At 44.6% G+C, this 24,799-nt stretch overlaps 2 protein-coding genes across 2 annotated transcripts in view; both read right to left on the bottom strand.

Moving 5' to 3' along the window:
- Nucleotides 1-18,595, bottom strand: part of LOC119978154 — a 512,568-nt gene extending 493,973 nt beyond the window's left edge. Inside the window, exons 1-4 of the mRNA XM_038819593.1 lie at nucleotides 18,469-18,595; nucleotides 9,488-9,666; nucleotides 2,565-2,711; nucleotides 629-756 (exon numbers count right to left, since the gene is read on the bottom strand). Of these exons, the coding sequence (XP_038675521.1) occupies nucleotides 629-756; nucleotides 2,565-2,711; nucleotides 9,488-9,666; nucleotides 18,469-18,595 (581 nt within the window). The remainder of the gene's footprint in view (nucleotides 1-628; nucleotides 757-2,564; nucleotides 2,712-9,487; nucleotides 9,667-18,468) is intronic.
- A 1,735-nt stretch (nucleotides 18,596-20,330) lies between these two features.
- Nucleotides 20,331-24,799, bottom strand: part of LOC119978724 — a 139,992-nt gene continuing 135,523 nt past the window's right edge. Inside the window, exons 29-30 of the mRNA XM_038820558.1 lie at nucleotides 21,973-22,163; nucleotides 20,331-20,408 (exon numbers count right to left, since the gene is read on the bottom strand). Coding sequence (XP_038676486.1) covers nucleotides 22,142-22,163 — 22 coding nt within the window. The 3' untranslated portion in view covers nucleotides 20,331-20,408; nucleotides 21,973-22,141. The remainder of the gene's footprint in view (nucleotides 20,409-21,972; nucleotides 22,164-24,799) is intronic.

Raw genomic sequence — 24,799 nt, 5'->3', positions numbered from 1 at the left:
AGAAGAGGAAGGGGGAAGAGGAAGGGGGAAGGGGAAGGGGAAGGGGGGGAAGAGGAAGGGGGGAAGAGGAGGGGGAAGAGGAGGGAGGGAAGAGGGGGGGAAGAGGAGGGAGGGAAGAGGGGGGGAAGAGGAGGGGAGGAAGAGGAGGGGGTAGAGGAGGGGGAAGAGGAGGAGGGGAAGAGGGGGGAAGAGGAGGGGAGGAAGAGGAGGGGGTAGAGGAGGGGGAAGAGGAGGAGGGGAAGAGGAGGAGGGGAAGAGGAGGGGAAGAAGAGGAGGAGGGAAGAGGAGGGGGAGGAGGGGGGAAGAGGAGGGGGGAAGAGGAGGGGGGAAGAGAGGAGGTGGGAAGAGGAAGGAGGAGAGAGGAAAGGGGGAGAGAAGAAGGGGGAGAGGAAGAGGGAGAGGAAAGGGTTTGATTAATAAGGGAATCGGGTTATGGGGAGAAGGCAGGAGAATGGGGATGAGAAAATATCAGCCATGATTGGCGGAGCAGATTCGATGGACCGAGTGGCCTAATTCTGCACCTATGTCTTATGGTCTAAGTGCCTTGAAGATCTTCGACATTAAAAGCTGCAACATAAATGCAAGTAGTGTCATCCAGAAACTAGTAAAATAAAGACAAAACACTTACTCTAAGTTTGAAATTTCCACCAATTGACTTTCATTCATAAGACACATATTTGCCCCACCAATAGCTTTCAAAGATACTGCATTTAGAATTCCATGTAATTGCAGATATCTTTCAATGATGGATTTCACCTAATGAAAAAAATTTAAAGAAAAATTCACAAGTCAATTTTTACAAAGAACATATGTAGATTTTTTTTTGATTGCTTACTTTTCTCAAATGTATGTCGAATAATATTTAAATATATTCCTGAAATTGTATTGACTTCAATCAAAATAAAAATGGGAAGAAACTTGAAGCAATGATGTTGATTTGCTGTCATCAGTTTTACATGATTGTACAAAGTCAAGATCTACCTTAACTTATTTAAAACCCACACATTGTCAAAGAAATTAGCTCTGATCAGTCAATTTGGACTGGCTTCAAGTCCAGGTCCAGAGATGAAAGATACACACGAATTAGCAAGATTAGGCCATACGATTCTTTGAGACTGCACTCCCATTTGGTAAGATCATGGCTAAACTTTCAAATCAGCTCCACTTTCCTGTCCTATCCTTACATCTGTTGGGTGTTTATTTCCATTTGCCTTGAAAGAAAACTCAATAACTGAGCATTCACAGCTCTCCAAGGTAGAGAATGCCAAAGATTCCCAACCCTCTAAGTGAAGAGGTTAATCCTTACCTCAGTCCGAAATGGCTGACGCCTTATGGTGCAAATACACCCCCTAGTTCTAGTCTAATGAGAGGTAACGGTCTCTCAGCTTTAATCCTATCAAACCCCACCCCCAGGAATTTGAGGCATTTCAACGGGTTCACTTCTCATTCTTCTAAACCTTAGAGAATCTAGACCTGTTCCATCACTCCTTATGCCAGGAATCAACAAATTGAAACTTGATATTAGGGCAAATATATCCTACCTTAGGGAAGGAGACAAAAAGTGTACAAAGTCCTCAAAATGTGTTCTCACCAAAGCCCTACATTACTGCATCAAGCTTCCTTACCTGTGAACTCCAACCCTCTTTCAATCTGCTTTTTATATATCTTGTTGACTTTATCTCATTCTATGTTCTCTTTCTTAGTTGATTATTAAAGCCATCCCAATCCTCACATCAACTACCCTCTCGGGCAAAATTGTAAATCTCTGCTTTTTATGTAATACTGGCTGCACCATGGGATTCTGAAGAGTTTGTAAATAGAGGTTTTTTTATACTCATTTTATGGGAGTCACTGGCTGGGCCAGAATTTATCGCCTTAGTGGCTTACAGTCTCTTATTTTTGTTGTTAACATTGATTTAGCAAACTTTGTATTTCAAGGGGCGTCACAGTAGCACAGTGGTTAGCACTGTGGTTTCATAGATCCAGGGTCCCAGGTTTAATTCCCGGCTTGGGTCATTGTCTGTGCGGAGTCTGCACATTCTCCCCATCTCTGCATGGGTTTCCTCCAGGTGCTCCGGTTTCCTCCCACAAGTCCTGAAAGGCGTGCTTGTTAGGTGATTTGGACATTCTGCATTCTCCCTCTGTGTACCTGAACAGGCGCTGGAATGTGGCGACTAGGGGATTTTCACAGTAACTTCATTACAGTTAATGTAAGCCTACTTGTGACACGAATAAAGATTATTATATTAAAAACATGACAATAATAAACTCTGATATCACAACCACTACATCAATGAAACTTATGGAACTTCCAAGGGAACCTAACATCCCCCAGAATCATCTCCAAACTGATGTTGTGACAGAAAGAAGGGCTCTTACTCCATCTTTCAGAATTAAGCAGTTATAATTGATGGAATGCCAGTAGAAACAAATGCTGTCCCAAATTGCTCATTCTTTGTCTAAGTTGTACTAAATCTGCACCCAAAACCTTTGACATTTTCTTTGGAAAAAAGTTTGTAATTTAGCTCAGCATTAATATTTTTATATTCTTCTGGTTTAAGTACCACGGTGTTTTCCAGCTTTTGCATCACCAATGCAGAAAGTGTCTCAACTTCAGTGATATTCCAGTTGTTGACTTCTATCACCGTAAACACAGTGGATATGTTCCCCAGCAGCTGAATCTGATTTTCTGGTAGCCCATTGGGATAAATCTGTTTCAGAAAATCAAAAATAGGAAAACAGAGTAAATTAATGAGACAAATTTCCAGAATAAAAATTATGTATTTTCCTGTATTTAGAATATCTGGTATCAGATTGACCCAACAACTGTTCTTTACAATCCAACGGTATATACTTTGTCAAATTAACTTCAATATGCTGGGAGTGGTTAGAAGCAGAATTAGTTACCACAAGGAGTAGATGAGTAAGCTCGCATCAATATATTTAAGAGGAAGCTGGATAAGGCGCCAAATTTTCCAAGGATTAATAATCACCGTCAGATTGCCACTCCACTCCTATTTTCTTACTACCAACAGAGCTCTGCATTTGATCCAGACCTCTGAACCAGGCCTCTTTAAAAACAGTGCCCATTCTGGGAATACTCCTTTGTAGTGCAGGATCGTTGGGGAAAGCCAAACCATTCTCCATTTCTACAGCACTGGCTGTGGCATTCTGGTAAGTCTTAATTTACTGGTACACTGAAAAGCTTTAGGACATTTAAATAGCTCAGTGCATTAGTGAATGAGCATGAATGAGGCAAGTGGGTAAGGTGTAGTAGGGTGCCAGCTGGGTAGCGTAGCAGAGTCTGTAGGGTGGCAGAGTAGCAGGGTAGGTAGGGCAACAGATGGGGAGGGCGGAAGGTGGTAGGATGGAGAGGAAAAGTAGTATGCTAGCTGGATAGGGTATCAGTGGTAGGTTGCAAATGGGTAGTGTGGTGAGGTTGGATGAGAATGGGTTGTCACAGGGAATTGGAGAGAGGGAGTCAGACGGCCTGGCGGAGAACGCAATGTTGGAAGGTCATGGGAGGAGTCGGAGGAATAGGTGAGTCGGAGGGTCAGTGGGTGGGGGCAGGTCAGAGGAGTGTTACTTGTATAGTTACACAGCAGTTAGACGTATTCATTTTTTGTCAAAATTTCATGTGTAAACATCCAGGTAAATGAATCAGAATGCTCCAAAGTCTCTGGCTCTAATTCAGAGTTGGACACTTATTTGGAAGGTGCCAGGAAGCTGAGGAGTTGCCCAAAGGAAGTTGAAACTTCCTAGACAATTCCCACAAAGTCCATCCGTTGTGTCTTCCATGGGTATCCCAAGCACATCTTCTGGGATGCATGTGGTCTCCAACCATCTAGAGACCGGAAGATATGGGACAAACACATGAGAAAGGAGCACAATGTTATCCTGATGTGGTTCAATGAAGGAGGTTGAGAAGAGGCGCACATGGAGAATAATAACTGGCATTGGCCTGTTGGACAAATGGCCAATTACTGTGTTGTAAATGCTCACGGCTGGATTTTCAATTGCCAGTGAGGTCAAGAATTGGTACGAGTTTGATTTAAAAATTGTGTTCCGGAGGGAGACAGTGATCCCATCGCCTCCAGAACCTGAAGCAAGATCCGGTGGGAAAGAGGAGTGGGGAACAGGGAATCTTCTCACTTCCAATTTACGGCCCATTAAACACCTTGAGGAACTTGGTAATAGGCCAGGGAGATAATTTTCCGAGTGCAAATCACCAAACCCAAAGTGTCTGCTGCATGTTAGGCTCAAAGCAGGCAGTAGTTAAGCATTTTAGAATATCAACATTTTAAGAGATGGGACATCTTACACCAGATCATGTGCTTAACCTTCTATTTGGCTGTTCGGCCAATTTTGCTCTCAGTGAACCTGTTGCCCCTCTGAGGTATGGCCTACTCTCTTCTCCAAGACAAAGACAGACTGCATCTATGCCTGAATGCCTTTGCTGTTCGTGTTCTGTCGCAGCTCTGCCGCCTGAAGACATTAAGCGTCACCAGTCGGGCATTGAGATCACCTCCAATTTAGGCGCTTACTTTCATTATGTCATTTTAGAATATAACACACAGGATCAGGATCCAGAAATTATCAGGCATCGGGCTCAAAATCCCAATTTAAAAATCAAGTCCTATATGTCTTCAATCTTTACAACACTTGGTTTCAAAAAGCTGTCACAGGCAATATGTATCACATAGCCAAATTTTGCAATCAACAGCAAACAATTGGCACACACTTTTTTTTTTAATAAACATTTTATTGAGGTATTTCTTTGTTTATTTTGTTGCTGTTACAATGCCAATGTACATAACCAGGAAAATATTAACATAGTGCAAATACCAGCTCCCTCTCCCACAGGTCCCACCATTATTAACCCCCCTAATCTACGCTAGCCTAACCCCCCCCCCCCCTTCTGCTGACGGTTAATTCTCTGCAAAGAAGTCGACGAATGGTTGCCACCTCCGGGCGAACCCTAACAGAGACGCTCGCATGGCAAACTTAATTTTCTCCAGGCAGAGGAAGCCAGCCATGTCCGATAGCCAGATCTCCGATTCCAGGGGCTTTGAGTCCCTCCATGCTAGCAATATCTGCCTCCGGGCTACCAGGGAAGCAAAGGCCAGAACATCTGCCGCTTTCTCCTCCTGGATTCCCGGATCCTGCGACACCCTGAATGCACAGACTATTCTTTAAGCTTACAGCTGCCTACAGAATGCTCGGAGCTTTATCAAGAGCAACTTAGATCATTTGAGAGTCATCTCATCACTGTGACCTCGACAAGAGATCTGGGACCTGTGTGAACAGGACAAGCAACTGCGTAGCTCTTCAACCAATCAGATTGAAAAATCTTTACAGAGATACACAGCTGAACCAGGAAATGTAAATTAGAATATATAATTCAATATAAAATCATATACAGAAAGTTAAATACAAGAAGGGAAACAAGAGGGGGATAAAAGAGACAGAATGCAAAAGTACAAAATAATTTATTTAATATAAAGATATGTTCATGGAGTGGGGTAATTGGGTTATGAACCTTAATCTGGATGATTTGCAATTTATAAATAGTAGAAGCTGGGATTCTAATAAGAAAAGTAGAGAACGCCTTCAGCCTAGTGATGAAAACATGTTATGAGGCGAAGTGAAGAAATAAGGATGCAGGCAGGTAATTTGCAGACATTTTGAAACAAAATGGCAGATTGATGTATTGGGAGGACGCAAAGCACAAGCCTGAGCAGAATGCCATGGTTCTGCACTTCTAGGCTAAGCCTGAGGCAACAGACAAGTAGTAAGATGAAGTTGAGACTGATGTTAAACTGGAGGGAAGTTTAATTTGTATAGGTTTTAATGTTAGATAGGAAATTGTTGCTGGTGGCAACAGCTTTCAGGCTAACAGAGGAACTGGAAAGGGAGAACTGGATACCCTTAGGCTTACCGCAAGATCCCAGAAAACATCACTGAGGAGTCGTACAAAATTTTTTTAAAAGGGACCACGGAGGGAACACAGAATACCATGAAGCTGACTACATGGACACTGAGGGTAGAGAAAATGATGTACAATGCAATAGGTAGCAACAGAGAGCTGAGTTTTGGAGGCAATCTGAAGAAAGTAAATATTTAAGCAGAATAGTCATTGATAAACACCCCACGTTTCTGCCCGTCACAAGACAAACTGCTCTTACCAAAGTCACAAATGACATCATATGTGAATACGACAGTAGTGAACTATGGTTCTTCATCCTGTTTGCAGTTTTTGACATGGCTGGCCACACCATCCTCCACTTATCTCTCCAATTGGCCAGCTAGAGCGGACAGCTCTTACCCTATTCTATTCCTATTATTACAATCCCAAACCAGAACCCAACAGTGGCTAGGATACTGGACCAAAACCCCAATATTTTAGTTTATTTGTAAGGCTGTGCGGAAAGAATGATTTGCTCTCGGAGTGATTGCATGAACAAATAGGGCTTTGGTATTTCTAAAACAGAACTTTATTATGAAAATAATAATAAACTTTTTAATTTCACACCCAAAAAGAATATCTTCCAATTACCCCTTAACACTACTGCATGGATTTCTGGTGACAGCGTGTAGGTGGAGGTCGCACATTTGGTGGCTCCTGCTCGAGGCTTTAGTTTTGGGACTTTAATGCCCGGTTTCAGGAGCAGCTTTAGAATGAGCTGGCGCAGGAAGGTGCAAGGAAGGTGGGAGATGTCGAAGTCCCAGAAAAGGAGGATTGGAAAGAAGGGGGGCGAGCGAAAGTCCGACCTCAAGTGAACGGGTGAGCCCAGCAGGAGGAAAGATGGCGGAGGCTGGATCGCTGGGTGGGCCCGCTCTCCTCACAGTGACAACTTTGACCAAGGTGATGGCCGGAGAATTTGAGAGGCAGTTCACCAGGCACATGGCAGTGCTGCAGAAGCATACGATGGCTGCAATGAAGGAGTGGATGGAGGAGGCAATTGCCCCGGTGAAGGAGGCAGTGTGAAAGACATCGGCCGAGGTAAGGGAGCCGGGCGAGAAGCTGAAGGGGGTGCGGGAGACTCTGTTGCAGCACAATGGCCAGTTCACCTCGATGGTTGAGGAGCTGTGGAGGGTGGGCGGAGGCTAACAAAGGGCTCAGAGCCAAGGTCAAGGACCTGGAGAATAGGTCAAGATGACAAAATCCACAGATGTGGGCCTGCCAAAGGGAGTGTAGGGCCCGAAGACGACTGAGTACTTTGCGAAGTTGCTCGCAGAGCTGATAGGAGAGAGGGAAGAACCCTCCTAATGTAAGCTGGACAGGGCGCATCGATCGCTCAGGCCAAAGCAAATAGCAAATGAGCCATCAAGTGCCGTTGTAATTTGCTTCCATAAGTTTTATGTTGAGGAGAAGGTGCTAAGTTGGGTGAAGCAAAGGCGAGAGGTGAAGTGGGAAGGCGTTGGTATTCGAATATACCAAGATTTGGCGATGGAACTGGCAAGAAGGTGGGCGCCTTCAGACGGGAGAAGGCGTCACTGAACAGCAATGGCATGAGGTTTGGAGTGGTCTACCTGGCGTAGTTGAAGGTGATGCAAACTCGGGGGATTTCTACTTTGAGACGGTGGAGGCATAGAGGCTTTCGTGAAGGCTGAAGGACTGGGACTGAAATCCCTAATGCACTGTAAATGCTATGATTCTATGAATTGAGAGATGGGACTGGAATTGGGACCCGGGCTGAGGGGATGGGGATTGTGCCTTGTCTTTATCTCTTTTTTGTTGTCTTTCATTTTGAATTTGATGGGGAGAACATTTGGGTTTTTGATTGCTTGAAAAGGGGGGGGGGGGGAGAGCCCCCCGGTCAGAATAGTGAGGTGGAATGTGAGGGGGCTAGGGGGACCGGTGAAGAATGGACAGTTTTTACACACTTGAAGAGCTTAAAGGCTGATGTGGTGATGCTGAGGAAGGGTTGGTGTTTCACTCAGGGTTCGATAGGCTCGAGGGGTTGGCAGTATTGATGGGCAAGAGGTGAGGTTTCAGATGGAGAAGGTGGGCAGGTACATGATAGTGATGGGGACGCTGGGGTGGCGAGCATATGTGTCCCAACTGGGGTGATGCGGTGTTTGTGAAGAGGGTGCAGGGTGCCATCCCAGATCTGGATACCCATGAGCTGATAGTAGGGGGGGGATTGGAACATGGTGTGGAGCCGAAGGTGGACAGATCTCAACCATGCTCACTGGCCCAGTAGGGTGAGGGAGGGGCGAATGCGTTGGCCTGGGCTCATGAGGGAGATGGGAAGAGTGGACCCGTGGAGGTTCTTACACCAGTGGGAAAGGCGCAATTGGCTGGTGATACGAGATCGGAGTACTCAGCAATCGTGATTTTGGTTCATGGTCTGTATTGGATGGATTTAATTTTGGAGAAGGGGACGGCCCAGAGGTCGGTGGGAGAATGGACATGGGGTGTTAGCTGTCCGGAGTTTCTGTGACAATATCGGGACGGTGATCGAGGAATATGTGGGGTTTAATTGCACGGGGGAGGTCTTGCAGATGGTGGTCTGGGAGGCTCTGAAGGCAGTCATGAGGTGGGATGTGATCTCATTCAAGGCTAAGGTGGATTAGGAGGATAGGGAGAAATGCCAAAGACTGATAGAAGAGATTTTGGAGGTGGATAGGAGGTATCCAGGGGACCCGGAGCGAGGGGAACGATCTACTAGTATAGGGAGATGGTAGGGCATATGCTTCGGAGGGAGGAGTTCGGAAGGGAGATAGTTCAGGTACGCCGGGATAGGACGGAGAAGTTAGTGGTGGCTCTGGAGTGGATTAATAAAGTATTTGAGGAATTTTATAGGGACCTTTATAGGTCAAAACCACTGGAGGAGGAGCAGGGGATGAGGGAATTTCTGGACGGGCTGGAGTATCTGAGGCTGGCAGAGGAGGATAGGGCAAGGTTGGAGCAGCTGGTGGGGGAGCAGGAGATGAAAGAGGCGATTCAGGACATGGCCGGGGTTTAAATTGAATCTAGGAAAAAGCAAGCATTTTATAGTCTCCCTGCTGGGAGTGGGGGGGGGGGGGGGGAAGAGAGAGGGGAGGTCTGCTATTCCGCTTAGCGGCAACCCATTTGAAGTATTTGCGGGTGCAGGTGGCCCAGGATTAGGCAGGGCTTTGGAAGCTTAATTTCACTAGTTTGTTGGGGAGGGTGAAGGCCGGTTTGTCGAGGTTGGAAAATCTCCCTCTGTCATTGACGGGCTGGGAACAGGCAGTAAAAATTAATGTTTTGCCACATTAGCTGTTTTTATTTCAATGCCTGTCGGTCTTTTTACCCAAGTCCTCCTTCGGGGGGGGGGGGGGGGGGGGGGGGGACGATTCTAGACTTAAAATTATTCAATTCAAATATTTGGAAAGAACTTTTCAATTCTTATTCTTAATGTTTTAAAATCAATGTTTTTGTATGTAAGAATTTATTACGTTTGATTTGTCATAATGATATGCCAACTTCTCTGTGAAAATATAACATCATGCTTGTTACCTGCAATAGTCTTTTTTTCAGAACTTCCAGCTGAGTAAGATTAAAGGCAAGAGATCCCAGTTGGAGGACATTGTCTTTCAGCACACGATCACTCAAACAGAGGTCTAACTGTGTTGCACCATATATTGCAGGTGTCATGTCATTAATGTTTTCTGCTGCTAACATTCCCTCTGTACAGTCTGTAGAAGTATAACAATTTCACATTTCATTTTGCTGATTAAACATAATACTCAATAAAGTTATTTCTACAAACTTCTTCCTCAGGTAACAAGTTGTTGGCAAAATGCAGAAGGAGATAAAAAACTTGCATTTATTTCCAACCCATCATGACCTCAGAACATCTCACACACTTTACAGCCAATGAACTACTTTTGATGCGAGGTCACTGTTGTAATATAGAAATAACTATAACAGCGGAAATAACTCCCCTGTTCTTCTTATAAATAGTGTCATGGGATTGTTTATGGCCACCCAAATAGGTAGAAGGGGTCTCAGTTTCTTATCTCTACCAAGCAATATCCTCTTCTTCTTCAGCAGCGATAACTCGCTAATGAGTTTGATTGCCCACCTAAGAAACTTCATGTCACTGGTCATGGGTTCTGTGGGTCCTTGTATGGCTGTTAAGTCCAATCTTACAGACCCAAAAAATGTATCATAGTAGGGTTGAGCTACCAAAGTTTAATCATAAAATAAATGCAAGTTCTTTCCTCTTACTTTAATAATCATATTGATGCGTATTTTTATGATCAACCACGCTGATCACTATTGACCTCAAAGAAAACTGCTCACAAAGATTTAATTAACTTGGTACTGTGGATTACACCTTTCCCAACATTAGTGTAATCTGATATCAAATAATAGTAATGTAATTTAGCAAGCTAAGCAAACAAATAACCCTGACAGCAAACCAAAACAAAGCAAGCAGATTTTATCATTCACTTTTTTATAATTTTATAAAAAAGTAAAATTAAGATTGGAATGTAAACATGGAATTAAGGATCAATTTGAAAGAAACATAATTTTAATGAAAATAATTTTCATTATTTTAAAAATTATATAGAATTTTCATAGTAAAATTGAGAAAACTGACCTTCTACAAATAGAAAATTAGTTTTCCCAAGACCAGAGAGGTTTTTCAGCAGTAATTCTGACTTAGAATGCCATTAAAAGACAAATTGACTTCAAATTTGATATAATATTGAGGAAAGTAATTAACACAGACTATGTGGAATCTGTATGGATCGAGTTAAGAAACACCAAGTGGAAAAAAAACGTTTGTCGGGGTGGTATGCAGACGACCAAATTGTAGTGGTAATGTCGGGATGGCATTAGACAGGAAATCAAGATGCACGTAATAAAGGAACATCTGTGATGATGGGTGGCTTGAATCTGCATATAGATCGGGAGAGTCAAATTAGTCACAATACAATAAAGGAGGAATTTCTGGAGTGTATGTCGGATGGTTTTCTGAACCAATTCGTTGAGGAACCAACAAGGAAACAGGCCGTCTTGGACTAGGTATTGTGCAATGAGAAAGGCTTAGTTGGCAATCTAGTTGTGAGAGAATCCTCGAGGATGAGTGACCATAATATGATAGAACACTTTATCAAGGTGGATAGTGAGGTAGTTGATTCTGAAGCCAGGGTCCTGAATCTCAACAAAAGTAACTATGATGGTATAACTATGTTTGACAAAGGGTCATCTGGACTCAAAACATTAGCTCTTTTCTCTCCCTACAGCTGTTGCCACAGGCTGGTCTGTGTGTTGGTCACCGCGGGAACGTTGGGCTGGGGGCTGTCAGGCATCCACGTGGGCGCACAATGCTAACAGTGGTGGCCCAAGCTTGGAGCTCAGCTCTAGTGACCATCCTCTGTGCGCTGCTCAGCTCGTCAGTATGTGACCTGCGGCTCCTTGATCAAGCTCTCCAACGGTTGGCACAACATCTGCTTACACTCCCACGATGCAAAGCACTGATCGGGATGTGGTCAGCAGTCTGTGATTGGGGTGTATACAGCTACTGGACATTGAAAGGGACTCCAGGCCACGTTTGTCAGCGTGAAATATAGATGAACACATGTCAACACTGGAAGAAACCTACAGTCATCACTTTATGTCGCCACGCTCCGAAAATCAGGAAGTAAGTGCTTTTGGTGAGTATGGAGAAGAAAATGATTTGGATGTTTGAATGGTGCAATGCAGTGGAACCAGTAAGAAATATTTGACATTGAATGTTTTTGACAAGTTACTTAATCACGTCTAAGGTCATATTAAAAATAATATTGTTCTTTTTTCTATACTTTAAATTTCTAAAGAACTGGGACGATACTTAAAACAAGTTTGTGTGTAAATGTTAGAATGCACATGTTCAACTGAAATCGTTTTAATTTTCAGTAGTATAAAGTCATAAACTTTGAAAAATCAGGTATTGGAAATATAGTTTCAAATTAAAAAAAGAACGCGGCTGCGGCTGGCCTTGAAATATGAATGATGGAGTCTTTTCACTAGAGGCAGTGACAGAGTGAAGGTCACGCACCCGACACACTGATGCCACATGCCCTGTGCATCGGTGCTTTGGGCACAAGTTCATGGAGGAGAGATTCCTCCATTTTATAGCTGCCAGCAAGCAAGCAACAGGACTGTGTGAAGAACTGAAGATGGATTATTTTGTAATAAGGACGAGAGGGCCAGAGAAACAAACAGGCCTGGATCTCACAATTGAATCTGCTGGAGTGACCTTCTCAGGAGTGTCCAAGGCAGGACAAAGCAGTGCTGGTGTGAGCTGTATCCAGAGCCCCAGGGTCTCTGGTGAACAAACAATTAGGAAGAAAGTGAAATCGGGAACAAAGCAATGGAAATATGATTTCTTGAGGTATGGCTTTAATTATGCCAATGCAAATCAGGATGCAAAGCCCATGTGTGTTATTTGCAGGGATGTACTGGCAAATGAAAGTTTAAAACCCTCAAATCTTCAAAGGAATTTGAAGACCAATCATGGCGAGCTCGAGGACAAACCTCTTGATTTTTTTCAAAGGATGCAATGGGAATTTAAATCGTAGCTGAAGGCCTCAGTATAAATGTAACATTGAATGAAAAAAGCAAGTGAGATCGTGAGGACCAAACTAGCTCATCAGCCGTATTAAAGGTAAGCGATAAGTGTTGTCAAGGTCATCTGGTATGGGTCGCTAAGTCGGGCAGCATGGATCATGTACATCGGCCAGCGTGGATCCCGAAGGTCAGCCGATTGATAAAAGTAGGTCCCAGGAAGAAAAGTATGAAAAACAATGCCTTTCAGTCAGAAACGGGGGAATTCATAAAAAGGAACAAAGAAATTGCTGAAGAACTAAATTCGTACTTTGTTTCCGTCTTCACAAAGGAAGACATGAATAATGTACCAGAAATTCTGAGAAACACAAGTTTTAGTGAAGAGCTGAAGGAAATCAGTATTAGTAGAGAAATAGTTTTGGGAAATTAATGGGACTGAAGGCAGAAAAATCTCCAGGGCCTGATAATCTTCATTCCAGAGACTTGTAGTAGTTAATATAAGCCTGCTACCGACTCGGAGTTCTCGACGATTGAGGTTTCCGACCATGCGCCGCATTGGGTGGATTTGCGGGTGGCCCGGGGGCGGGATTTTGGATGTGGGGTTGCTGGGTAATGAGGTGGTGGGTGGGCAGGTGAGGGCTGCCATTTAGGGCTACATGGAGCTGAACGGCATGGGAGAGGTCAAAGGAACCATGTTGTGGGAGTCACTCAAGGCCATAGTTAGGGGGAGTTTACATCAATTCAGGCACGCAGGGAGAAAATGGAGCGGGAGGAGAGAGCAAGACTGTTGAAAGAGATTTTAAGGGTGGACAGGAGATATTCAGAGGCACAAGAGGCAGGGTTATTGAAGGAGAGGCAGAGGGACTTCCGGTGGCGGTCATCGTGTGAGTGGTCACATATTTGGTGGCCCCCCGCTTGTGGCATTTTGTTCTGACCTTTCCCCTGGTTAACAGGTGGATGTGAGGAGGAAAAGTGGTGCAGGAGTGCTGGTAGAAGAGAGTGACCCACTGGTGCATGGAGCTGAGGGCCAGAAGAGGTCGCAAAAGAGGGGAACAGATAGCAAAACTGGAGCGGCGCCTGCGATACACGTGGAGATGGCGGAGGGGCAGGGAGTGGCCCTGCCGGCTCAGTGGCAACAGAGCAGCTGGTGGGCTTCCTGAATGGGAAGTTCACCAAACAACGCAAGGAGAATCTGGAGGACCTGGCCAGGGAGGTGGAGTCAATTAAGCCAGTGATCGACCACGTTGAGACGAGGCTGGAGGCCCAGGTACAGGCGATCCAGAAGATAGAGGAGGTGGCGGGGGAACACAAGGAACAGCTCACCTCGATGGAAGTGGAGATGGGGTTGATGCGGGATCAGCAGAAGCAGCTGCAGGAGAATGTTGAGGACCTGGAGAACCGGTCACACAGGCAGAACATAAGGATCATGGGCCTGCCGGAGGGAAGTGAGGGAGCAGATGCCGGCACGCATGTGGGGAAAATGCTGGAGAAGCTGCTGGGAAAGGGAGCATTTGCACGCCCTCTGGAAGTGGATCGAGCGCATAGTGTGCTAATGAGAAAGCCCCAGGGGAGTGAGCCACTGAGGGCGGTGGTGCAATTGCACCCGTTCGCTCTGGGGGGGGGGGGGGCTGGATTGGCGGTTCCGGAGGGGGCATAGGGCAGGGATTGAGAGATTGGAGATTTCGTTATTGATGAGGGCTTCCCAAGTTTGGAGGAGATGGAGGAGGAGTTTGAGTTGCCAGGTTGGAATGGGTTCCGATATCTGCAAGTGAGGGACTTTGTGAAGAGGCAGGTTTTGGCCTTCCTGCATCTGTCGCCCCAGGATAAGGTGGTGTCGAGAGTAGGATTAGGGAGGGGAAGGTTTCAGAGATTTACAAGGAACTGATGGAGTGGGAGGGGGCCCCGATATGGGAGGTGAAGAAAAAGTGGGAAGAAGAGCTGGGTGGGGAGATGGAGGCCGGATTATAGGAGGAGGCCCTGAGGCATGTCAATGCATCCTCATCGTGTGCTAGGCTCAGCCTGATACAATTTAAGGTCGTCCACAGAGCGCACATGACGGTGGCCCGGATGGGCAGGTTCTTTGAGGGGGTGGAGGATAGGTGTGGGCGCTGTGCGGAGTGTCCTCCGAATCATGTCCATATGTTTGGGCATGTCCGAGGCTGAGGGTTTCTGGCAGGGATTTGCTTACGTCATGTCAGAAGTACTAAAAGTGAAGTTGGTTCCAAGTCCAGAGGTGAAAAATGAAAATGAAATGAAAATCGTTATGTCACGAGTAGGCTTCAAATGAAGTTACTGTGAAAGCCCCCAGTCCGCCACATTCCGGCACCTGGTTCGGGAAGGTTGTTACGGGAATCGAACCGTGCTGCTGGCCTGCTTGGTCTGCTTTCAAAGCCAGCGATTTAGCCCTGTGCTAAACAGCCCTGGAGCCCTGAAGACTCGGTAGCACAGGGCGTGAGAGAGGCCAATGTCCTGGCCTTTGTCTCCCTGGTGGCCCGGAGACAGATCTACCTGGATGGAGGGACTCGGAAACCCCCAAAGTCGGAGGTATGGGTTAGCGACATGGCGGGGTTTCTCAGACTCGAAAAAATTAAATTCGCCTTGAGGGGATTGCAGCAGGGATTTGCCCGGAGGGGGGCATGGGAGTCAAATAAGGTCAGGAAAACCAGTGGAAAGGGGGGCTGGGGAGGATGTGGGATGTCCTGTTTGTGTAAGCCATGTTGGCTGGGGTTTGTTGCTGTGTTGGTTATATTGTTTTGTTCTTGTTGATACCTGATGATTAAAATTGTTAAAATTATAAATGCCTTCATAAATATTTTCTAAAAAAAGGAGGCAGAGGCTCCAGATGGAGTTTGGGCTAGTTTCTACATGGAAAGCAGCGGGGCAGCTGCATTGGGCCAGATGGGCAGTGCATGAGTACGGGGAAAAGGCGAGTAGGACGTTGGCCAATCAGTTGAGAAAGTAGGGGGTGGCGAGGGAGATCAGTAGAGTTAAGAGTGATAACAGCAAGGTGGTAATGGACCTGGAGGGAGTGAATGGAGTGCTCAAGGTGTTTTATAGGAGGCTCTACGAGTCGGAGCTCCTAATCAGGGAGGAGGAAATGCGGCGATTCCTGGATGGGTTAGTTTTCCAAAGTGTAGGAGAGGATATTTCAGGAACTGGGGGCCCTAATTGAGCTGAGGTAAGTGATTGATGGTCTGGGGACAATGCAGGCCAGAATACCCTGGGGCCGGATGTGTTCTCAGTAGAGTGTTATCGAAACTTTGGGGCGGACCTGGGGCCACTGCTGTGGAGGGCATATAATGAAGCGAGGGAGAGGGGGAACTTCCCATTACATTGTCGCAGGTTTCCAGGTCCCTTATTTTGAAGAGGGACAGCCCCGCAACCTGCCCCTATAAACAAGTCGGCTAGGTGCTCAATCCCCACCTGCCACCATCCCCTAAACCTCGCATCCAGCACTGCCTGCGCGAACCTATGGTTATCACAGATCAGTGCCCACAAGACCAACTTAATGAACAACTCATTGAGTTGTTTTGTTGTTCTTCTGATTTTTTTGTTTGCATATGTGAAAAGGTCTTGAATAAAACATTTTCTTAAAAAACAATAAGCCTGCTATTCAAAAGGACATGAAATGCTTATTGAAGTAGGCTTCAAATGAAGTTACTGTGAAAAGCCCCTAGAGAAAACAGGGAACTATAGACCTGTAAGTTTAACGTCGGTATTGGGAAGTTGCTAGAGTCCTTTTTCAAGGACTTCATCAAGGACTTCATCACAGCATTTATGGGGGCAGCACAGTGGCATAGTGGTTAGCACTGTGGCTTTGCAGCACCAGGATCCCAGGTTCGATTTTGGTTTGGGTCACTGTGCAGAGTCTGCATGTTATCCCATGACTGCATGGGTTTCCTCCGGATGCTCCGGTTTCCTCCCACAAGTCCCGAAAGATGTGCTGTTAGGTGAATTGGACATTCTGAATTCTCTCTCTGTGTATCCGAACAGGCGCCGGAATGTGGCGATTAGGGGCTTTTCACAGTAACTTTATTGCAGTGTTAATACTTGTAATAATAAAGATTATTATAATTATGATTTGGGAAACAGTGGTCTTCCCAGACAAAGTCAGCATGGATTTACGAAAGGAAAAAGTTGCTTGACAAATCTACTGAAATTCTTTAAGATGTAACGAATAGAGTTGACCAGGGAGAACCACTGGATGTGATTTATTTAGACTTTCAGAAGGCTTTCAACAAGATCTCACATAGCAGATTGATATGGAAAGTTAAAGCATGGGATTGCAGATTGTGTCTTTACATGGATGAAAGTTGGTTAGCAGACAAAAAGCAAAGAGTTTGAATAAATGGGTCTTTTTCTGATTGGCAGCAGTGACTGGTGGGGTACCATAGGGATCCATGCTCGGACCCCAACTGTTCACATTTTACATTAATGATTTGGCCGAGGGAACTAAATGTATTATCTCCAAATTTTCACATAATAGATAGTTGGGTGAGAGGGTGAACTTTAAGGAGGATGCAGAGATGCTTCAGCGTGATGTGGACAGGCTGAGTGGGCATATGCATGGCAGATGTAGTATAATGTGGATAAATTTAAGGTTATCCGGTTTGGTAGCAAAAAATAGGAAAATAGATTATTATTTGAATGGCTGTAGATTGAGCGAGGTGGATATTCAGCTAGACTTTGGAGTCCTTGTGCATCAGTTGCTGAAAGTAAGCGCGCAGGTACAACAGGCAGTAAATATGGCAAATGGTACAGGCCTTCATAGCGAGAGGATTTGAGTCTGGGAACAGGGATGTTTCACTGCAATTGTGTAGGGTGTTGGTGAGGTCACACCTGGTGTATTCTGTGCAGTTATGGAGCCCTTATCTGAGGAAGGTTGTTTTTGCTATGGAGGGAGTGCAGTGAAGGTTTACCAGGCTGATTCCTGGGATGACGGGACTCTCATATGAGGAAAGACTAAGTCGGTTAGGATTATATTTATTGGAGTTTAGAAGAGTGAAGGGGATCTCAGAAGAAATTAGATATAGCTCTTGAGCTAAAGGGATTAAGGGATGTGGGGGTAGGCGGGATCAAGGTATTCAATTTGATGATCAGCCATGATCATAATGAATGGCAGAGCAGGCTCGAAAGGCCGAATTGCCCTACTCCTCCTTCTATTTTCTATATATGTATTTAACAGGGCATACCTTTTAAGGGTTTTTGTACTGGCAATAATTGTGTGAAAAGTAAAAGTTCATGGCAATTGAGTCATCACTAATTAATTTCCATCTGTGCAGGCTTGAACCGCACAACTCTGAGGCTCAGGGATTCACTGACAGCATCTTCTGGATTCCTGCGTTTAATTCCGCTTGTGTGGACACCAGAAGATTCTGTCACAGAATAACGACAGCAAACAATGACACTTCTGCCATCAATACAATGCCACTGATGTCAATCCGTCCAATGTTACTTGGTTCAGGTATAACGGGCTGGATTCTCCGATTCTGCGGCTATGTCCGTGTATTGTGGGTAAACCTCTTTCTCACATTCCCCTAGAAACTCTTGCCCAAAATCTTAAATCTGTGTCCTCCTTATCCCTGTACCATCGGCTAATGGGACCAGTTTTTCTTTGTCTACCATATCCAAACCTAAGCTTATCCAGCTCGTGTGAGAACTTTGTAGCTTTGGGAAATAGTCAACTCCCCCAAGAGGTCAAGATTCAACGTAGAATATTTAATCACCCTCACAATATATTCTTATTCTTTACAGTCAATGTTCCTGATGCAGAAGGAAAATGTCCCAACAAATGTGATGCATGATGTACTCTGCCAGAGTCATGTTGACTTGTGGGCTTAGATTTCCAGCATGGAAGCACCTGCTCCATATACACATAAAAACTCTAAAAACATAACACTACTTTTTCAATCACACTTGTACACATCCTGATTACATACTTGCTAAGTTGTCTGAATCTTTCCGAATGTTGATTTGATTTATAAACGCTAACAGATCATTGGGTGGTGTGAATATCTTTATTTTCTTGATGAATCTTGGGAGAGCTTCTTTAAGGACATCCTGCATGGAGCACAATGTAAATAGTTTTTAAATGTTCCAAGGTTACTATATAAACAGGCAGTTACTGATTAATCATTAATGCGATTTGCCATAAACCTCAATGGAAATTCTAGCTAAAAGTAAATGAGCAATTGTTTACAGTTGTAAGCTGTCATGACCAACTACGTACAAAACTGAGACCTGTGCTTACAGTTGTGAGCAGTGGATGCTGAGAGGAAGGTGGGAGAAGGCCTTTAAAAAACATCTTTGTGGGGCTAGGCGAGCAAAGCCATCCTGCCCATTGCTGACTGTGGCCCTTGCCCACAACGCATACCCCATAAAAGCCTTTAGATCTAGCCCAGCTCAATGTAGAAGCCACCAGGTGTTCCAACTTCAAACAGTAAAAAGTCTGTTACTACTAACTTAGAATTGGATGTGCATTTGGAATGAAATTTGTGCACTGAAATACCACATATGTCTTGGAAAGTGGCACAACGTAACCATCCGCTGCCTGCCTTATGTCCAAAGTTACTTATTTTAAAAATTCATTCACTGGATGTGGCGTCGTGGGTTAGGCCAGAATTGATTTCCCATCCCTAGCTGCCCTCGGGAAGGTGGTAGTGAGTTGCCTTCAACAACTGCTGCAGTCCTGGGGGTGGAGGTACACCCACTGTGCTGTAAGGGAGGGAGCTCCAAGATGTTGCCCCAGTGACACTGAATCCCAAGTCAGGGTGGTGAGTGACTTGGAGGAGAACCTCTAAGTGGTGGGATTCCCACATATCTACTGCTCTTGTCCTTCTAGATGGTAGTGGCCGTGGGTTTCCAAAGTGCTGTCTAAGGAACCTTGGTGAGTTATTGCAGTGTATTTTTGTAGATGGTTACACACGGTTGCCACTGTTCATCGGTGGTGGAGGTTTTGTATGTTGTGGAAGGGGAGCAATCAAGCGAGCTGCTTTGACCTGAATAGTGTCAAAACTTCTTGAGTGTTGTTGGAGCTGCACTCATCCAGGCAAGCTTAGGCCTATACCCCGCCTTATCCCCGTAACTCTACGCTGTGGTCATGGCCAATTCACCTAACCTACACATCTTTGGAATGTTAGAAGAAACCAGAGCACTCAGAGGAAATCCATGCAGAAATGGGGAGAATGAAAACTGCATACAGTCACCCAACGTTGGAATCGAACCCAGGTCCCCAGCGCTGTGAGACAATAGTAAAAACTGACAATGTATATTCCCAAAACATGAACACACATTATTTTCAGCTTACTTTGAGTGAGTAGCCTTTGAAAAGCATCATTGAGGTGGAGTGATGACTAAGGCCTTCACAGAGATACAAGGGAATCAGATGCTGAACCAAAGGAGAGATTAGAATGGGTCAACCAAAGGTTTGTCCAAAATGTTGAGGTTTAAGGCAATAACTGTGACTGATAAACTGGTTGTTGAACAGAAGGGTAGTGCAGTAGCGTTACCACTGCTGCCTCACGCCGCTGAGGACCTGGGTTCGATACCAGCTATGTGGAGTTTGTACATTCTCCCCGTGTCTGTGTGGGTCTCGCCCCCCAAACCTAAATTTTTGCAGAGTAGATAGATTGGCCATGCTAAATTGCCCCTTAGTTTGGGAAAAAAATAATTGGGTACTCTAAATTTAAAAAAACATGAAAACCTTTAAACTGAAGATCGAGGTAAAGTGCAAATGTGTTTTGTAGATGCATGAATTTAACTTGTTACTTGATTTTCAATCACATAAACCATACCCATTTAATTGATTCATGTATCGGTGAAAGCCAAAGGAAGATGTCCAAGATGGTTGATTGTAGATGACGACCATAAGTTAGGGGTGCTGCAGACAAACAAGAAGCTTGGAGTTTAAAGAAACATTGCTACGGATTGCAGATTAATTTGTCCATGTTTGAAAATAAAGATGGCTCCTTCAGAATTGCAACAGCGTACAGGCCTATTTTAAATGACAACAGTATTGCCTCAGCTGGTCATATAACTTTTGCATTAACTTTGTGAAAATTGACCACTAATTGATATTACCATGGTACTGCCAAGATTCACTGATAAACCTGAAGTGGCTCCATATTATTACTGGGCACTTAACATCTTATTGCTCCAAAGAAAGTATTAATGGTACCTATATTCCAATCTTGCAGTTCATAATAATACATGAAAAAATTCAGTGTGAAAATTGAATTCCTCAGTCTAATAGGATATAATTTTAAAAATGAAGAGAAATAAATTCAAACAATTTTCAATTGTGCCTGAAAAATGGGCAGCCAAGAGTTTCAAATCAAGTGTGGGCACCTCATTCTATGCCACTGATGACCAAGTCCTGCCTGATGCCATTTGGGTCTGCATGCATGCATGCATGAAAGAAGTGGAAGTGTACTTTTCCATATAAATGAAGTTCTACATTCAATTATGAGACATTGTTTTAAAATTAAATAAACAAATAGACAGAGTGTGTATCGCACAAGCTCAATTCAATGTATACTAGATCTGGAATGGCCTAATCAATGGCCCTTAAAACAACCGCTGACGATCAGCTAAAAGATATAGAACATAGAACATAGAACAGTACAGCACAGAACAGGCCCTTCGGCCCTCGATGTTGTGCCGAGCAATGATCACCCTACTAAACCCACGTAACCCGTAATACCCGTAACCCAACAATCCCCCATTAACCTTACACTACGGGCAATTTAGCATGGCCAATCCACCTAACCCGCACATCTTTGGACTGTGGGAGGAACCGGAGCACCCGGAGGAAACCCACGCACACACGGGGAGGAGTGCAGACTCCACACAGGACAGTGACCCAGCCGGGAATCGAACCTGGGACCCTGGAGCTGTGAAGCATTGATGCTAACCACCATGCTACCGTGAGGCTCCCTTTTTTTTTTTTGCACCCTACCTAGGCCTAATCCCCTGCCCGACCACTGTAACCTGAACATCCTTGGGACACTAGGGCCGATTTAGCATGGCCAATCCCACCTTTGAGGTGCTTATTGACCCCTTTAATTGCACTCTTATTGACGTTTATAAGCTTCCGTTGATCTTTGTTATGTTCGGGCAGTGTCCCTAACAAGGAGCAGTTGGCTTAAATTTCCAATGCCAAATTTCTGTGAAGCCAGAATCAACAGGGATACTCTTACTGGCACCAAAAAAATACTGCAAGTCAGTGATGACCTCAGCTTACTCCTGCACCGATCCACCCTCGGATCACCATCAATACTCCCATAATTCTTCTACTCTGGAAATAGACAGAATTCATCAAGACACAACCAGCATGCTTCATCAGGGTCATTTGGAATCCCAGCTCAGTGTATCTATTCAGATGAGGTTTGATGCCCAATATGACACCAGCCACACAGACCTGTGTTCACTCCCCTAAACCTCACCGGTAGTTCTTGGCTCCATTTTTAAGTCGAGTTTCGATTGCTTTCTTTTGATTCTCGGAATATGAGTTACAATTCTTCAAGGCATCCATGATTGAGATATCAGATTTTGTGATAACAGATTCCTCAAGGTCACACACCAATCCACCCAAAACTGCCACATTCTCCTTTGTCAGATGACTGCCAGTAATTCCCTGAAGTTGATTCAAAAGAGTATTATTAATCTACCAGTGGAATATCCTTTTTCCACATAAACACAACTTAATCTTTACCATGGAAAGCCACAATATTTGCATGAAATAACAGGCCATAATTCATTGACATTATTAAGAAAATAGCAAAAATGTACATTTTGTCAACACTGGGTTTAAAGTTTAGTAAGGTGCCACAGAAATTAAATAGACAAGGTAGATTTTAACTTAGAATGATTGATTTTAGGATTTTGGACACAGGGGTTAGTGAAGGGTGAGGGTTTTAGCTGAAACCGAATTGAACAAAGGGACTGTACAAATGCGAGATCACTATTTCTAGAGTACCCAGGCAATTATTAAATCAATTCTCCATCATCATCCAACACAATGAGGTTAAAGTATAGTTAAACAGTTTGGCTCTTGTTAGGTTTTAATAAGAAATATGACGGAAGATGTGCACTTTGCTTAAAAAATGTTTTACTTTCTGTAGGATACTTCCTTTACGTTTCAACAGATTTGAAAAGCTAACAGTTAACAGATTTTGAAAATCCACTTCATTATTTACTAACAAAACATTAAAACTAAACACCCATTACACAAATGCATAGAGTTAAAGAGAGACTGTGAAATGGCTTCTCCAAGACTAGTAGGTCTTGAATGTAGTAATAAGTGCCGTTCCTTCAAGTAAAAGATTGGATCTCTTCTTACACTACAGTCTTTATCGTCTCTTTCTTGCTGGAAGCAATATTGTCTGGGATTCACTGAGTCTGCCCGATAGAAGTGGAATTTGCAATTGGCTGCAGAATAGCACATGGGGTCAAAATGGGGATTCGTCTCTAGGCCCGCATCACCCCGCCGGCCTTAGCGGGATTCCTGCCACGTGTTGGCAGGATAATGCAAAGCAGCAAAAAGCATTAATTTGAATGTGATTAACATGCTGGAAGTCTGATTCACCTCCTGCATGTGATGCCCCCCCCCCCCCCCACCACCACAATTAGGAGTCATGCAAGCGTGATTTTCTGCAAGTATTGAGGTAGGTGGATCTGTCAGCGTGCAGTCCAAGGGTGGCAAGGAGGTAAGTACCCTCCCAACAAGCGCCTCCAGTATGCCAAAGGGGGGGGGGTTCATGGGTGGTGGGGATCAGGGAGCTTGTGCAAAGCTGGAAGGGCTCAGGTTTGGGGTCCTTCCTGGTTCAGTCGGCAGTTAAGAAGGCAAATGCAATGTTAGCATTCATGTCAAGAGGGCTAGAATACAAGACCAGGGAGGTACTTCTGTGGCTGTATAAGGCTCTGGTCCGACCTCATTTGGAGTATTGTGAGCAGTTTTGGGCCCCATATCTAAGGAAGGATGTGCTGGCCTTGGAAAGGGTCCAGAGGAGGTTCACAAGAATGATCCCCGGAATGAAGAACTTGTCGTATGAGGAACGGTTGAGGACTCTGGGTCTGTACTCGTTTGGGTTTAGAAGAATGAGGGGGGATCTTATTGAAACTTACAGGATACTGTGAGGCCTGTGATGTGGAGAGGATGTTTCCACCTGTAGGAAAAACTAGAACCAGAGGACACCATCTCAGACTAAAGGGATGATCCTTTAAAACAGTGATGAAGAGGAATTTCTTCAGCCAGAGGGTGGTGAATCTGCGGAACTCTTTGCCGCAGAAAGCTGTGGAGACCAGATTAGAGTGTCTAAAGACAGAGGTAGACAGGTTCTTGATTAATAAGGGGATCAGGGGTTATGGGGAGAAGGCAGGAGAATGGGGATTAGAAAATATCAGCCATGATTGAATGGCGGAGCAGACTCAATGGGCCGAGTGGCCTAATTCTGCTCCTATGTCTTATTGTCTGCTCATCCAATCTGCAGCCTTTAAACAGTCATTCAATATGTATGAATTAAAGTTTTCTCATAATAAAGTGACAGTGTTCTCATCTGTACCCCTTAGCATTTAAACAGTCACTCAGTATCGCAGAAATATACATCCCTCATATTGAAGTGAAAGCGATCCCATCTGTATCCGAAACCCTTTAAAATGTCTGTCAGTGTGCCAAGTTTAAATGTCTTTGAGATGAAGGTAAAGATAATCTCATTAAAATGATGAGAACCTTTGAAGTGTTTTTCACAGTCAATTTTATTGCCCTTTAAAGTATAGAAATCTGTATTTATGCCTAGAAGGCCGGAAGCTTTTAACTGCTCTGTTAACATTCAATTTCACGTCCCATTGGCTACCCAAAGCTTTCTAATTGAGTTTCAACGGAGAAAATCAGATTGCTAATTTTTATAGATCTACAGGGATCCATTAACTCAGGGCAGCAGGTGTTTCTATAACCTTTTTTTAAATGAGTCTGCCTCTTTGTTCTAAAGTGCTTCCGAGAAAATGAACGGGCTGCCCCCACAATTGCTAGGTTGGCCCTGGCAAGGGGTAGAGCCTGATGGGGCAATTGGGGGTGCTGGAAGAGGGAACTGAGGGGGAAACTGAAGGAGGAAGGTGGCAGGGTAGGGTGGGGGGGAGCTGAATTGGGATTCTCAGGGGGTGGGGGCTTTTGCCGGAACTGGGTGAGGAAGGTGTCCAGCCAACGACCTTGGTGGGGGGTGCAGTCCTGCTACAACCTTTTGAGGTCGGATTGCTCTTTTAGAGCTGTCAAGA

The sequence above is a fragment of the Scyliorhinus canicula genome, chromosome 15, assembly GCF_902713615.1.
Source record: "Scyliorhinus canicula chromosome 15, sScyCan1.1, whole genome shotgun sequence".
Classification (NCBI taxonomy): Eukaryota; Metazoa; Chordata; class Chondrichthyes; order Carcharhiniformes; family Scyliorhinidae; genus Scyliorhinus; species Scyliorhinus canicula.
Note: the sequence above shows the minus strand (reverse complement) of the source record. Positions and strands in the feature narration are given on the sequence as shown.